Source organism: Aspergillus candidus (assembly GCF_002847045.1).
Source record: "Aspergillus candidus strain CBS 102.13 unplaced genomic scaffold BDW47scaffold_55, whole genome shotgun sequence".
Taxonomy (NCBI): Eukaryota; Fungi; Ascomycota; class Eurotiomycetes; order Eurotiales; family Aspergillaceae; genus Aspergillus; species Aspergillus candidus.
Genome location: NW_020194060.1, coordinates 23574 through 34303, shown reverse-complemented (window position 1 = coordinate 34303; position 10730 = coordinate 23574). Strand labels below are relative to the sequence as shown.

General features: G+C 52.1%; 4 protein-coding genes across 4 annotated transcripts; 2 read left to right on the top strand and 2 right to left on the bottom strand.

The window, feature by feature from the left end:
• The first annotated feature begins 42 nt into the window (after window positions 1–42).
• BDW47DRAFT_70697 (glycosyltransferase family 31 protein) lies at window positions 43–1905 on the top strand. Its single transcript, XM_024819654.1, has 2 exons — window positions 43–1367; window positions 1416–1905. Exons 1-2 carry the CDS (start codon window positions 390–392, stop codon window positions 1776–1778), a joined length of 1341 nt encoding a protein of 446 aa, XP_024668855.1. The 5' UTR covers window positions 43–389; the 3' UTR covers window positions 1779–1905.
• A 1054-nt stretch (window positions 1906–2959) lies between these two features.
• BDW47DRAFT_133973 (polysaccharide deacetylase family protein) lies at window positions 2960–4446 on the bottom strand (the record flags this gene model as incomplete). Its single annotated transcript, XM_024817981.1, has 3 exons — window positions 2960–3234; window positions 3290–3426; window positions 3491–4446. The coding sequence occupies 3 exons, from the start codon at window positions 4444–4446 to the stop codon at window positions 2960–2962; spliced, it is 1368 nt and encodes a 455-aa protein (XP_024668854.1).
• Window positions 4447–4993: 547 nt separating this feature from the next.
• On the bottom strand, window positions 4994–7175 carry BDW47DRAFT_128649 (DEAD/DEAH box helicase; the record flags this gene model as incomplete). Its single annotated transcript, XM_024816881.1, has 9 exons — window positions 4994–5334; window positions 5390–5538; window positions 5582–5775; window positions 5823–5974; window positions 6021–6100; window positions 6144–6504; window positions 6553–6688; window positions 6742–6799; window positions 6847–7175. The coding sequence occupies 9 exons, from the start codon at window positions 7173–7175 to the stop codon at window positions 4994–4996; spliced, it is 1800 nt and encodes a 599-aa protein (XP_024668853.1).
• A 1687-nt stretch (window positions 7176–8862) lies between these two features.
• Window positions 8863–10724, top strand: BDW47DRAFT_70674 (pantothenate kinase). Its single transcript, XM_024819653.1, has 4 exons — window positions 8863–9387; window positions 9547–9829; window positions 9885–10365; window positions 10415–10724. The coding sequence occupies exons 1-4, from the start codon at window positions 9181–9183 to the stop codon at window positions 10716–10718; spliced, it is 1275 nt and encodes a 424-aa protein (XP_024668852.1). The 5' UTR covers window positions 8863–9180; the 3' UTR covers window positions 10719–10724.
• The last annotated feature ends 6 nt before the right edge of the window (window positions 10725–10730 follow it).

The following is a 10730-nucleotide window of genomic DNA, read 5'->3' as shown; positions in this document are numbered from 1 at the left end:
GGGCCGATCGTCTCTCTTTGTCGTCCTTCTCTCCCGCCGCTGAATTTCCTCCGACGGAAAAGACAACCTGAATTTTATCTGTGATCCGTATACGAACCACCGACTCGACAAAAGCTTCGCCTTTTCCCACCTCTTGATCCTTTTTTTTTTGGTCGATTCTAGGTCCTCGTCTCTCTCGCCCCCATCTCCGCTCCCCCCTCCCGTCTCCGCTCCTTCCTCTCCCTCGCAGCCGTCAGTTGCCTCCTCCCCTGCGGTGCGCCTCGCAACCTCCGTCCCTCATTGTCAGCAAGGACCCCCCGGGAAACCATGTTAGCTGGCTTGATCACCTACGAGGATCGGTTATAATATTTCCCTACTATACACACGTCCAGCTTCAGGTTCTGGTGAGCATGGCTACTCGCCGGGTTTTCCGCCGCCGCGCCCCCCTCATCGCCTCCGTGCTGGGCCTCTTCCTCCTCTACCACTTCTTCTCCACCCTCGAACCGCGACAACGGCAATCCCAACCCATCGATGAGCGCAGTGGCTCCCCGTGTCCACCTCTTCCGGGTATGGAAGATGTCTTGGTCGTTTTGAAAACCGGCGTCACCGAGGCCAGGGACAAGGTCCCCGTCCATTTCGACACCACCCTTCGTTGTGTCCCCAACTTCGTCATCTTCTCCGACTTCGCCGAGGAAATCCAGGGCGTACAAATACACGATGCCTTGGCGAACATGGACGATGAGGTCAAGCGGTCGGTGCCCGACTTTGATATCTACAACCGCATCCAGGAGCTCGGCCGAGCGGGACTCGAGCGCGACGACTTTGCGGATGAGGCCAACTCCGCCATCGGGAAGCCCAACAACCCCGGCTGGAAGTTGGACAAGTGGAAGTTTCTGCCCATGGTGCAGGAAACCCTCAAATACAAGGGCGATGCCAAGTGGTACGTGTTCATGGAGGCCGACACCTACTTCTCGTGGCCGACGCTGCTCGAGTGGCTGGCCCATTTCGACCAGACGAAGCCCTGGTATATTGGCACCGAGACCCAGATCGCCGATGTCATCTTCGCGCACGGTGGATCGGGCTTCGCCGTCTCCAAACCCGCCATGCAGCTGGTGTCGGACGCCTACACCACCCGCAATGTCGAGTTGAACGAGTATACGGACATCCACTGGGCCGGCGACTGCGTCCTGGGCAAGGTGCTCTCGGACGTGGGCGTGCCGCTGCACTACTCGTGGCCTATCCTGCAGAATTCTAACGTCGGGGAACTGGACCAATTCACCCAAGGGTTCTACCGCCGGCCGTGGTGCTTCCCCGCGGTTGCTTTTCACCACCTGCAGGCCAAGGACATTCAAGACCTCTGGGCTTTTGAAACCCAACGCTGGCGTGCCGTACGTCCCCTTCATAAAATCTTCTTGAATCCTACTAACACTCCGCAGGCCGAACAAGCAGCGCAGACCCGCTCCATCTTCCGACCCCAGCTCACCCGCAAACGCATCCTCCTCCATAGCGATATCTTCAAAGAACTCATCTTCCCGGCCCTGTCCGGCTCGCGCGAGAAGTGGGACAACCTGTCTGATGAGGAGCACTCCGAGATCAGCTCCTTCCGCGAATGCCAGCGCCTCTGCGAAAAAAACGACGAGTGCACGCAGTTCGCCATCCGCGAGCGCAAATGCTACACGGGCAAGCACCCGCGATTGGGCGTGGCTCATGGGGACACCCGTAGCGGATGGCTGGTTCCGCGGGTCGAGAAGATGATGAATAGCGCACCGTCTTGCTCGACCATTGAATGGGGTGCATGATCCCCTTCTTCCTCCGTTCGACCATCCTTTCCCGAGATACACACCAGAAACCTATCCTATACATCATCTCCCGAACAACTCGACATCAAACCACGCCTCCCTCCAAGAGGGATCACTCTTCGTGAAATATATTATAAGGTCAATTCGCAGGCCGAACAAAGAATCCTCAACTCCACCATGGAGAAGAAGAAAAAAACCAACCCTGTATTATAGACTATTTTCATTATTGTCTTGCTGCGTGGTGTTATCATAGCTATCTTGGTTTTTTTGTTTGGTTTGCTTGGTTCAGGTGGGCTATTTGTTTATTTCTATCTACAGTATTCTGTCTGTTTCTGTCTCTTTGGCTTGTGTTGTGTTGTTGTGTCGTGTCGTTGTGTTGCCTTGTCGAATGGCGTTGGAAGGAAAAGAGAGATAAAATGCAATGCATGAGACGGAGTTGTTGTTGTTGATGTTGTTGGCTATTGAAATAACTAGATAGCTAAATTGGTTCGGGCTTTCTTATACTTATTACCTTACTACTTGTTACCTTCTACTATCTTACTACTTACTACATACTTCCTACTTAACCTGTCTACTTACGTATAGGTCCCCCGTCTACCTACCCACCTCTTCATCTACTATGGGACAGAGTTATCACTCAGCTAGAAATTCCACCATGACGCTTTTGTGCTACGTAGGTAAGGAATCTTATACTTCCAGTGCAGGCACATACGTACCTGTCTACTTGCCTAGTTGCCTACCTACTTCTATTTAGGTATATGCTGATCTGCCTACTTACCTACTTACCTGTCTGTTCCTCTTTGCCTGTCTGCCTGTCTGCCTGTCTGCCTGTCTGCCTGTCTGCCTGTCTGCCTGTCTGCCTCTTTACCTAGGTATCTATCGAGTCGGCCTACCTACTTGCCTATCTACCTGTACATGTAGTAAGTCGACTTCATCCTAATGTCTAGTTTACTTCAATCACCTTGTCTCATATGAAATGCAATCCTGTATACGAATATACCAGTAATTGACTCACTAAAGTAACCTAAGGCATGTACGACTTGATCGAACCTGACGATAAAAAGAATGCACGAACAAGCGAACAACAAAGGGAAAGAATAAACCACCAGTCAGACCAACCACCCAACCAAATCAACAGTCAATAATCAGCAATCAGCAATCAATCATCATACAGAGTCCATCTAATCCCCCAAACACCGATCAACCCGCATAACAGTCAATCCCCTCGAGCGAACAAACCGAATCGCCTCTCGCAAGTATCCCACCGTACTTTCGTCGAGATAGTGCAGCACGGCTAGATTCCCTCCTGCCAGCACGTCCCGCTTGAATGCTTCCAGCTGACGCTCCGGCGTGTCCGAGTTCACCCAGCGCCAGTCTTCAATGTCGACGCTCCAGGTTATGATCCTTGGGGCGGGGGACACGAGGGCTGCGAGGCGCTGGCGTGTGCGGGCGCCTACTGTACCGTAGGGAGGGCGGAAGTAGTTTGCTATTTTTGATGGATGGTTAGTTACTTTGTGTTGAGGTATGCGTGGAAGTGTTAGAAAAGGTAGAGGGGCACATGCATTCAATTCCGAGATGGGTCTTCATGGCTTCTATATTCTGGGTGATTTCATCGTCGATGGCTTCTATCGAGGAGAGGCCTTCCATTCTATATCCCACATCATCATTAGTCTGTAGTTCGAATACCTACCAATGATGGAAGGAAGAAATACCTAGGATGCCTCTCCGAGTGCATCGCCACCTGATGCCCCTTCCTCAACATCTCCCTATAAACACCAGAGAAGTTCGCCTTCTCATCCCGCAGTCCACTACCCGTGGCAAAGAACGTCACCAGCGCGTCTTCCTCCTCCAAAATGCGCATCATAGCAGGCGCCAGCGCCGGCCTTCCGTCGTCAATACCAAACGCAAACGACCCCGGGACGGTACAGAACTGGTGGAGCGTGCCAGACGGGAGCTTAGTCGGTTTACGGGGGAAGGAGTCCGGGATGGAGGAGACAATGTCGATGTGGTGGAGGGCGATGGAAGAGGTATCGACGGGCTCGTCGTATTCGTTGTCCACGTCATCTTCTTCGTTCTCATCCTCGTCCTCGTCGTCGCGGGTGTGCTTGATTCCGGTCGTGTTTTTGTGGTGTGGGGTCAGCTCAGCTGTGTCGTTGTGGAAGCCGCCGATGGAGATCCCCACGACACGGGTCTGATCGATGTCGAAGTGGGACAAAGGGATGTAGATCTCTCCATTGTGTGCGTAGCGCGCTGCGTCGACGGAGTCCCAGGTCTCGGGAGTTGGGGAGGTGCAGCCGGCGTTGTTTTGGGACAGTGAGATGCTGAAGACGGGGGCGCCGCTGAAGTGGATGTGTAGGGCGCGTTCTTTGAACTCGCTACTGTTGGTATTGGGGTCAGAGGCTGGGAGGCTTTGGAGGAGGTGCTCAATGAGGTTGAAGCAGAGGGAAGGGCTGAGCTGGGTGTGGTAGGCTTGGTCTGGGGTTGAGGGATAGATCTGCACATAGCCGGCCCCGTAGGAGATGGGGAGCCCTGGGGTGACGCCGTGCCAGGCTTGGAGATCGTTGCGGTCTGCGTTCTGGAAGGAGTCGATGATCATGGAGGCTTGTGTGGATAGCACTAGGGCCGTCCATGCCCATGCCATCAGTTTGATAAGGTCTGGGTGTGCCATGGTTCGCGTCTGTTTTGCTATATGCTGTATCCTGTGATGTAGTATGTGGTCGTATGGATATGCTGCGTGCTATATTCTACGATGGACTACTGTGCTGATTGTCGACACTACTTGTATATACTTCAGTGTCGTTGTTGTTTGGGAAGGAGCAAGCAACTCGAACAATGCGTACGGCAGGCGCCTCCCTTCTACAAGAACCGATATCAATAAATTCATTGATAAGTCAGTCAAATCGTCTCAAACAAACACTAGCAAGCTATCCCGAACCGAACAACTTAACCAACCAGCACGCAACTGTGCGCCAGTCCGTAGACCCAGCCAGTCGCGTCTCCCGCGCTCCCGCGCTGAAGAACAAATCTCATGACCTGCCGGGTCAATGGTTCGTCCAGACTCATCGGCCTACCTGTGTTCAGACGATTATTCCGACGTGACTCAAAGCACTAGCTTCCTTCCCTTAACTGGACCCTCCGCTCACACATGAAGCGCCACTTGTCGGGATCTGATGATATCACCACGTATATCATCTATCCTAGCGACAACTCGCGAATTAGAAATCATAGTCGTCTCCCAAAGCGCCCTTGGCAGCGTCCATAGAGTCACCGCCCCAGCCACCGGTGTTAGTGGCGGTAGTGTCAGTGGTGGACTCGACAGGGAAGCCAGTCCAGGCACCAGTCCCATCGTTGTCGTTCTCATTGCCAGCCTCGTCATCGGTGTCGTCGTCAAACTTCACTCCCTCCTCCTCGGCAGGTTTGTAGATATCGAGGAAATCAGGAATGTTCTGCTTGGACTCCATCAGGATCTTGACCAGGTCAGGGGCCAAGTCGGCGTCTCGGTCATTACTAAAGAAGGAAGTTGCCAGGCCTTCGTTTCCAATTCTCGCGGTGCGACCTTCTATTGGTGAGACAATGATGCTAATGTATGGCTGAAAATTCTTAAGACTCACCAATGCGATGAATGTATTCAGTAATGCCACCATGATCAACGCGAGGAAGGTCGAAGTTGACGACATGCATCACGTTCTTAATGTCGAGGCCGCGGGCGGACACCCCGGTGGTGACCATGATGGGGCAACGCGCAGTGCGGAAAGCACGCCTAACATGTTAGGCGAGTTGATATAATTTTAGGACGAACTCACAAAGCATCCTCACGCTCACGCTGGGTGCGATCGGAGTGGATCGAGGTGCTCGGGAGCCCACTGTTGAAAAGATAGTCATCCAACAGATCGGCCTGAGCCTTGCTGTTAACAAAGATAAGGGTGCGTGAGGGGGGCATGGACATCAAAAGGTCGTAGAGAGCCTGTTTCTTCAGGTTGGCCTCGGTATAGACGATCTACAGCGGTCAGTCATATCGCAATTTTCCGGACCCATTGTCCTTACAGTCTGATCAACGTTGATGTGAGTGCTGCCAGGACGGCCAATGCGAACGCGCACATGGTCGTCCGCAAGGAACTTGCGCGCCAGCTGACGACAATTCTTGTCAAAGGTAGCCGAGAACATCATGTACCGATGGTCAGCATCCTCGTTAACATCTACATCGGTCAGCGAGAGCGAACAGGTTAGGAGTTACTCTCCTACCGCCTCCCGACATGATCTTGTTCAGATCTTCCTCCCAATCAGACAGCAGGAGCTCATCAGCTTCATCGATAATGGTGTACCTAGAGCAATTAGCATGTAGATGCACGCTTTCAGGGAACTTACTTGACACGACGGAGCGATAGGATGTGGGGCTTGTCCATGAAGTCCATGAGTCTTCCCGGAGTTCCAATGAGAATATCGCATCCTTTCTGCAGCTCATCCCTCTGGTCGCGCACGGGAGCGCCACCATACACCACACATGGGCGAAGCATAGAACGATAGCACAGACGGCGAGCCTCGTCGAAGATCTGGGTGGAGAGCTCCCTAGTAGGTGCAACAATCAAAACCAGAGGTTCGGCACGGACGGAATCGGTCAACGGATCAAAACCCGCGGCCAGGTTAGGACGAGGGGCGGCCAGCTTCTTCGCCTTTCCCATCAGCTGCGAAAGAACGGGAATCAAGAACGCGGCAGTCTTTCCGGAACCTATTTCGGGTCAGATGCCGCTTACTGGTCAGCACTCTATCTACTCACCGGTCTGCGCAATTGCAATCAAGTCATGGTTCGTCAGAACAGCCGGGATGGCGTACGCCTGGATGGGAGTTGGGAAGTCGTAGCGGCACAGACGGATGTTCCCCATCATGATAGGGTGGAGGCCTGCATCCTCAAACTGTGACTGGTTATCAGATCTCTTGGCTCTACCAAGCAATGGGGTAGGCTCACCTTCTTGACGGGGTTGGGACGCTCTCTACTCTCGGCGACAACCTCGATGTTTTGCAGGCTGGGTTGGTTAGTTAGGGGTGTGGTGGCACGACTGCGAATACTTACTTTCCCAGCTTGAAACCGGCGCGGTTGATGAATTCGCTGCGGAACAACATCTCCTCGAGCTGGGCATTGGCCGGGCCAACGTCACCATACTCATCATTCCACTCATATTTGGCCGCATTGGCAGCCCAGGCGGGAGCCTGGTCGTCGAGGTTCTGCTGCTCCTCAGGTTTCTTGAGAGGGTCATAGGTGTACTTGGCATAGTCGTAGCTTTCAGGGGCCACCCAACCCTTCTCACGGGCGACATTGGACGCTTCAGTCTTCTTGTTGAGACTGCCATCGGTGATATCCTTGAGGGGATCATCACCCGCGTGAGGCACGTCAAAGTCCATGGTCAGCTGAGCTTGACGGGTGGTTCTTCAGTTCCGTCCTCAGGGGGCTTGGTATCAGCACTGTTCTTCTTTTCCGGGGAGTTGAAAGGTCTGGAAGGAGACAGGATACGCGTTCCGGGGGGGATGGTAGGGGATAGACAGGAAATAAAGTAAAGAAGCTCACCTGAAGACACTAAAACTTTACTATCGTAAGTGGACACTGGTGTACAAAGGGTCAAGGAGGGGAAAACAGAAAGCTGGATGGGGGGGGTTGGTAGGGTGAAAAGAAGAGAGAAGAAAGAGAGTGGGAGGAGGAGGGAGAGGAAGAGGGAGAAGAAGAGAAGAGAAGAGAAGAGGAGGAGAGAAACAAAACAGACAGAGTCACGCGGAATCTTTCCAGTTGGAGAGAGTGAATGGTGAGCCTGAGGACGATTGTTTGTTGGTCAGTGAATGCTCTGTTTGTATGACTGACTGGATTCTCGCTTTACTTGAGTACATCTCTCATACGATGGCAATTTTTACAGTATCTACCGATGAGACATGCTTTGATTCTCCCTGTGCAGCAGTATCTTGTTACATGGAGGTAGAATCCCCAGTGTATCCAGTCTACTATATCCCAAGAGAACATCTACAGCTTCCATGCCTACAGATGCCTGGTCGAACAGACACGCTATGTCAAAGAAAGAGAGAATGAACAATGTGGGTAGGGTTGTACTGTAAACATCAAGTTGGGATGTTTCACCTTTGCAGTAAACTGTTTGATATGAAGTTTCCGACCCCACAGTAGTAGTAGGAGCAGTAGTGATTATTACCGAAGTGACTTGGGATGTCTACATCAGTATGTTGATGGACATTCCCTAGGTATGCTATGATGACCACAGGTCAGAACCATGCTTGATCGCTCTGTATCATGCATGTCACTGTATATCTACAGCAGCAAAATGTCTAGTAATGAGCTCTCAGGGTTGTCAAGACTGCTAAGATATCATAGCCTCAGTGTATATAGGGCTGTCGGGTATGTCACTGGAAATGGTTTGGATGAAGTAGAAGGGCTACCAAGAGATAATTGAGAAGATGACATACTTGAAGTATCTTTATCTTGCAGTTACAAGCCATGGTAACTACATACATACATTACGACGGAGTGACTAGTTAAATTTTTGTATGACAGCCCACGGTGATAACCTGATATATATCCAGGTATACAGGGTATGTACTACGTAGTATATGCCACTTCGGCATGACTTTTGTTTCTAAATACCTAGAACCAGTAACTGAAAGATAACTCTAGGCATGTATTTCATTTTCAGATTTTATATCCATCAATTTATAATATTAGTTATGAACACTGCCAGTATATAGCATGCCGACTGCAGTACAGGTACATGATAGACCAGTGCATAAGTGATGAATAAGCAATACAAGATGTGCATTCTGCCTCAGGCCAGGCAGGTCTGCTTTTCGAGAGCCGCGGTCCTCGGTTTTACAGTCAAGAAACCGAAGCGATGATATTTCTCTAGACTATTGATCATCTTATCAGCGACAGACAGTTACTTTACACTGGTGTCATGATCATGACATTTAATGGTCAACATTCCTCCATCCGGGAGAAACCAAGGACACGAGTCAGGTCGGTGAACAATAAGCCTGTCCTACACTCATCAGTCACCATTAGAGATTCCAAAAAAAAAAAAAAAAAAAAACAAGAAGACAAGAGAAATAGACAAGCCTCCCTAAATCAATCCTGACCGAATCCATCGGAAACCACCCCCGGTAAGCAATGGGAGCGGGCGGATTCTCCACTCTGATCCAGATGGCGGGCAGAAGGAGATATACGCCGTAGCGATTATCACGGCGTCCCTTTGAACCGAATTATCAAATCAAGGTCGCAGCAAGCCATATTCAACCTCCTTTTCCTGGTTGAGCTCTCGTCTATCCTCCACGCGGTCGCAAATCCGGAGAGAGTTGGGATTTTGCCTCTTCCCTTCATCCCCTCTCCAATCTTTTTGACCCCTCCCTCCACATCATGTCTGCTCAACATCATTCCGTCCCCCGCCTCTTGGAGAAGGCCATCACCAACCCCGGAGCCGTTAAGATCAACGTGGAGGGTGCCTTTATCGTGGATGAAGACCCCCGATCGAAGAGTCCGGTCCGAACGGAGGGGGTACACTATGAGGGCAGCGACATTCGTCTGCCTCATCATACCGGTTTGGTGAGCCATGTCGCAGTCGATGTGAGTTTCTTCCTTTTTTTCTTCCGCCGTTCCCCGCAGTCTATCCCTCCCCGCAATGGGCGTCTTTTGCCCCCAACACCACCACAACGCGATATACATGGTTCAGATGATGATGATGATGATCGATACGATTACTGACTTGTGATCTTCACGTACTAGATTGGCGGTTCCCTCGCGAAGCTGGTTTACTTTACGCGGGAAATCGACTCGAGTGACGTTGGCGGCCGATTGAACTTTATGCTGTTCGAAACCCACCGCATCGACCTTTGCATCGAAGTGCTCAAACAATTGAAGGAGGAGTATGTGAGGCTTCACGGACCGTCTCCGACGGAGCTGTGCGTTGTTGCGACCGGCGGAGGCGCCTTCAAGTACTACGACAAATTGAAGGATGCGCTGCAGGTTAACATCATCCGGGAAGAAGAGATGCAGTGTCTCATTACCGGTTCGTTTCCCTCCATTATGTGACTTATCTTACTCGTTCCACGGCTAATGATTAGGCCTCGACTTCTTCGTCACCGAAATCCCCAACGAGGTCTTCACCTACAGCGAAACCGAGCCGATGCAGTTTGCCGAGGCCCGACCGGACGTCTACCCATACATGTTGGTCAACATCGGGTCCGGGGTCTCCATGATCAAGGTGTCCGGCCCGCGGCAGTTTGAGCGCGTCGGCGGGACCCACCTCGGGGGCGGCACATTCTGGGGGATCCTGTCGCTGCTGACGGGGGCGCGGACCTTTGACGAGATGCTGGCCATGGCGGACAGCGGGGATAACAGCGGGGTGGACATGCTGGTGGGAGACATCTACGGCATGGACTATAGCAAGATCGGGTTGAAAAGCACGGCGATCGCGAGCACGTTCGGCAAGGTGTTTCGCATGAAGAACGATGCCGAGGAGGCGGCTCCCAATGGAGAGGAGCAGCATGAAAATGTCACCTTCAAGAATGAGGACATGAGCCGGAGCCTACTATACGCCATTAGGTATGGAACACGCATCCCGATCCGGTTCTAGCCGTACTGACTCTCGCAGCAACAATATCGGACAGATCGCCTATCTCCAATCTGAAAAACACCAGGTCAAGCACATCTATTTCGGCGGGTCGTTCATCCGCGGACATCGCCAGACCATGAACACCCTCTCCTACGCCATCCGGTTCTGGTCCAAGGGGGAGAAGCAGGCATACTTCCTCCGCCACGAGGGCTACATCGGAGCGGTCGGAGCGTTTCTACGCCGACAGCCGGCAAATTGGGGGCGACGGACCAGTCTGGACGACACCACTGCGCCGCCGGACAAGGAGACGTTCGACGGTCATCTTAAGGACCACGCCCTTTGATTTTTCTCCCTC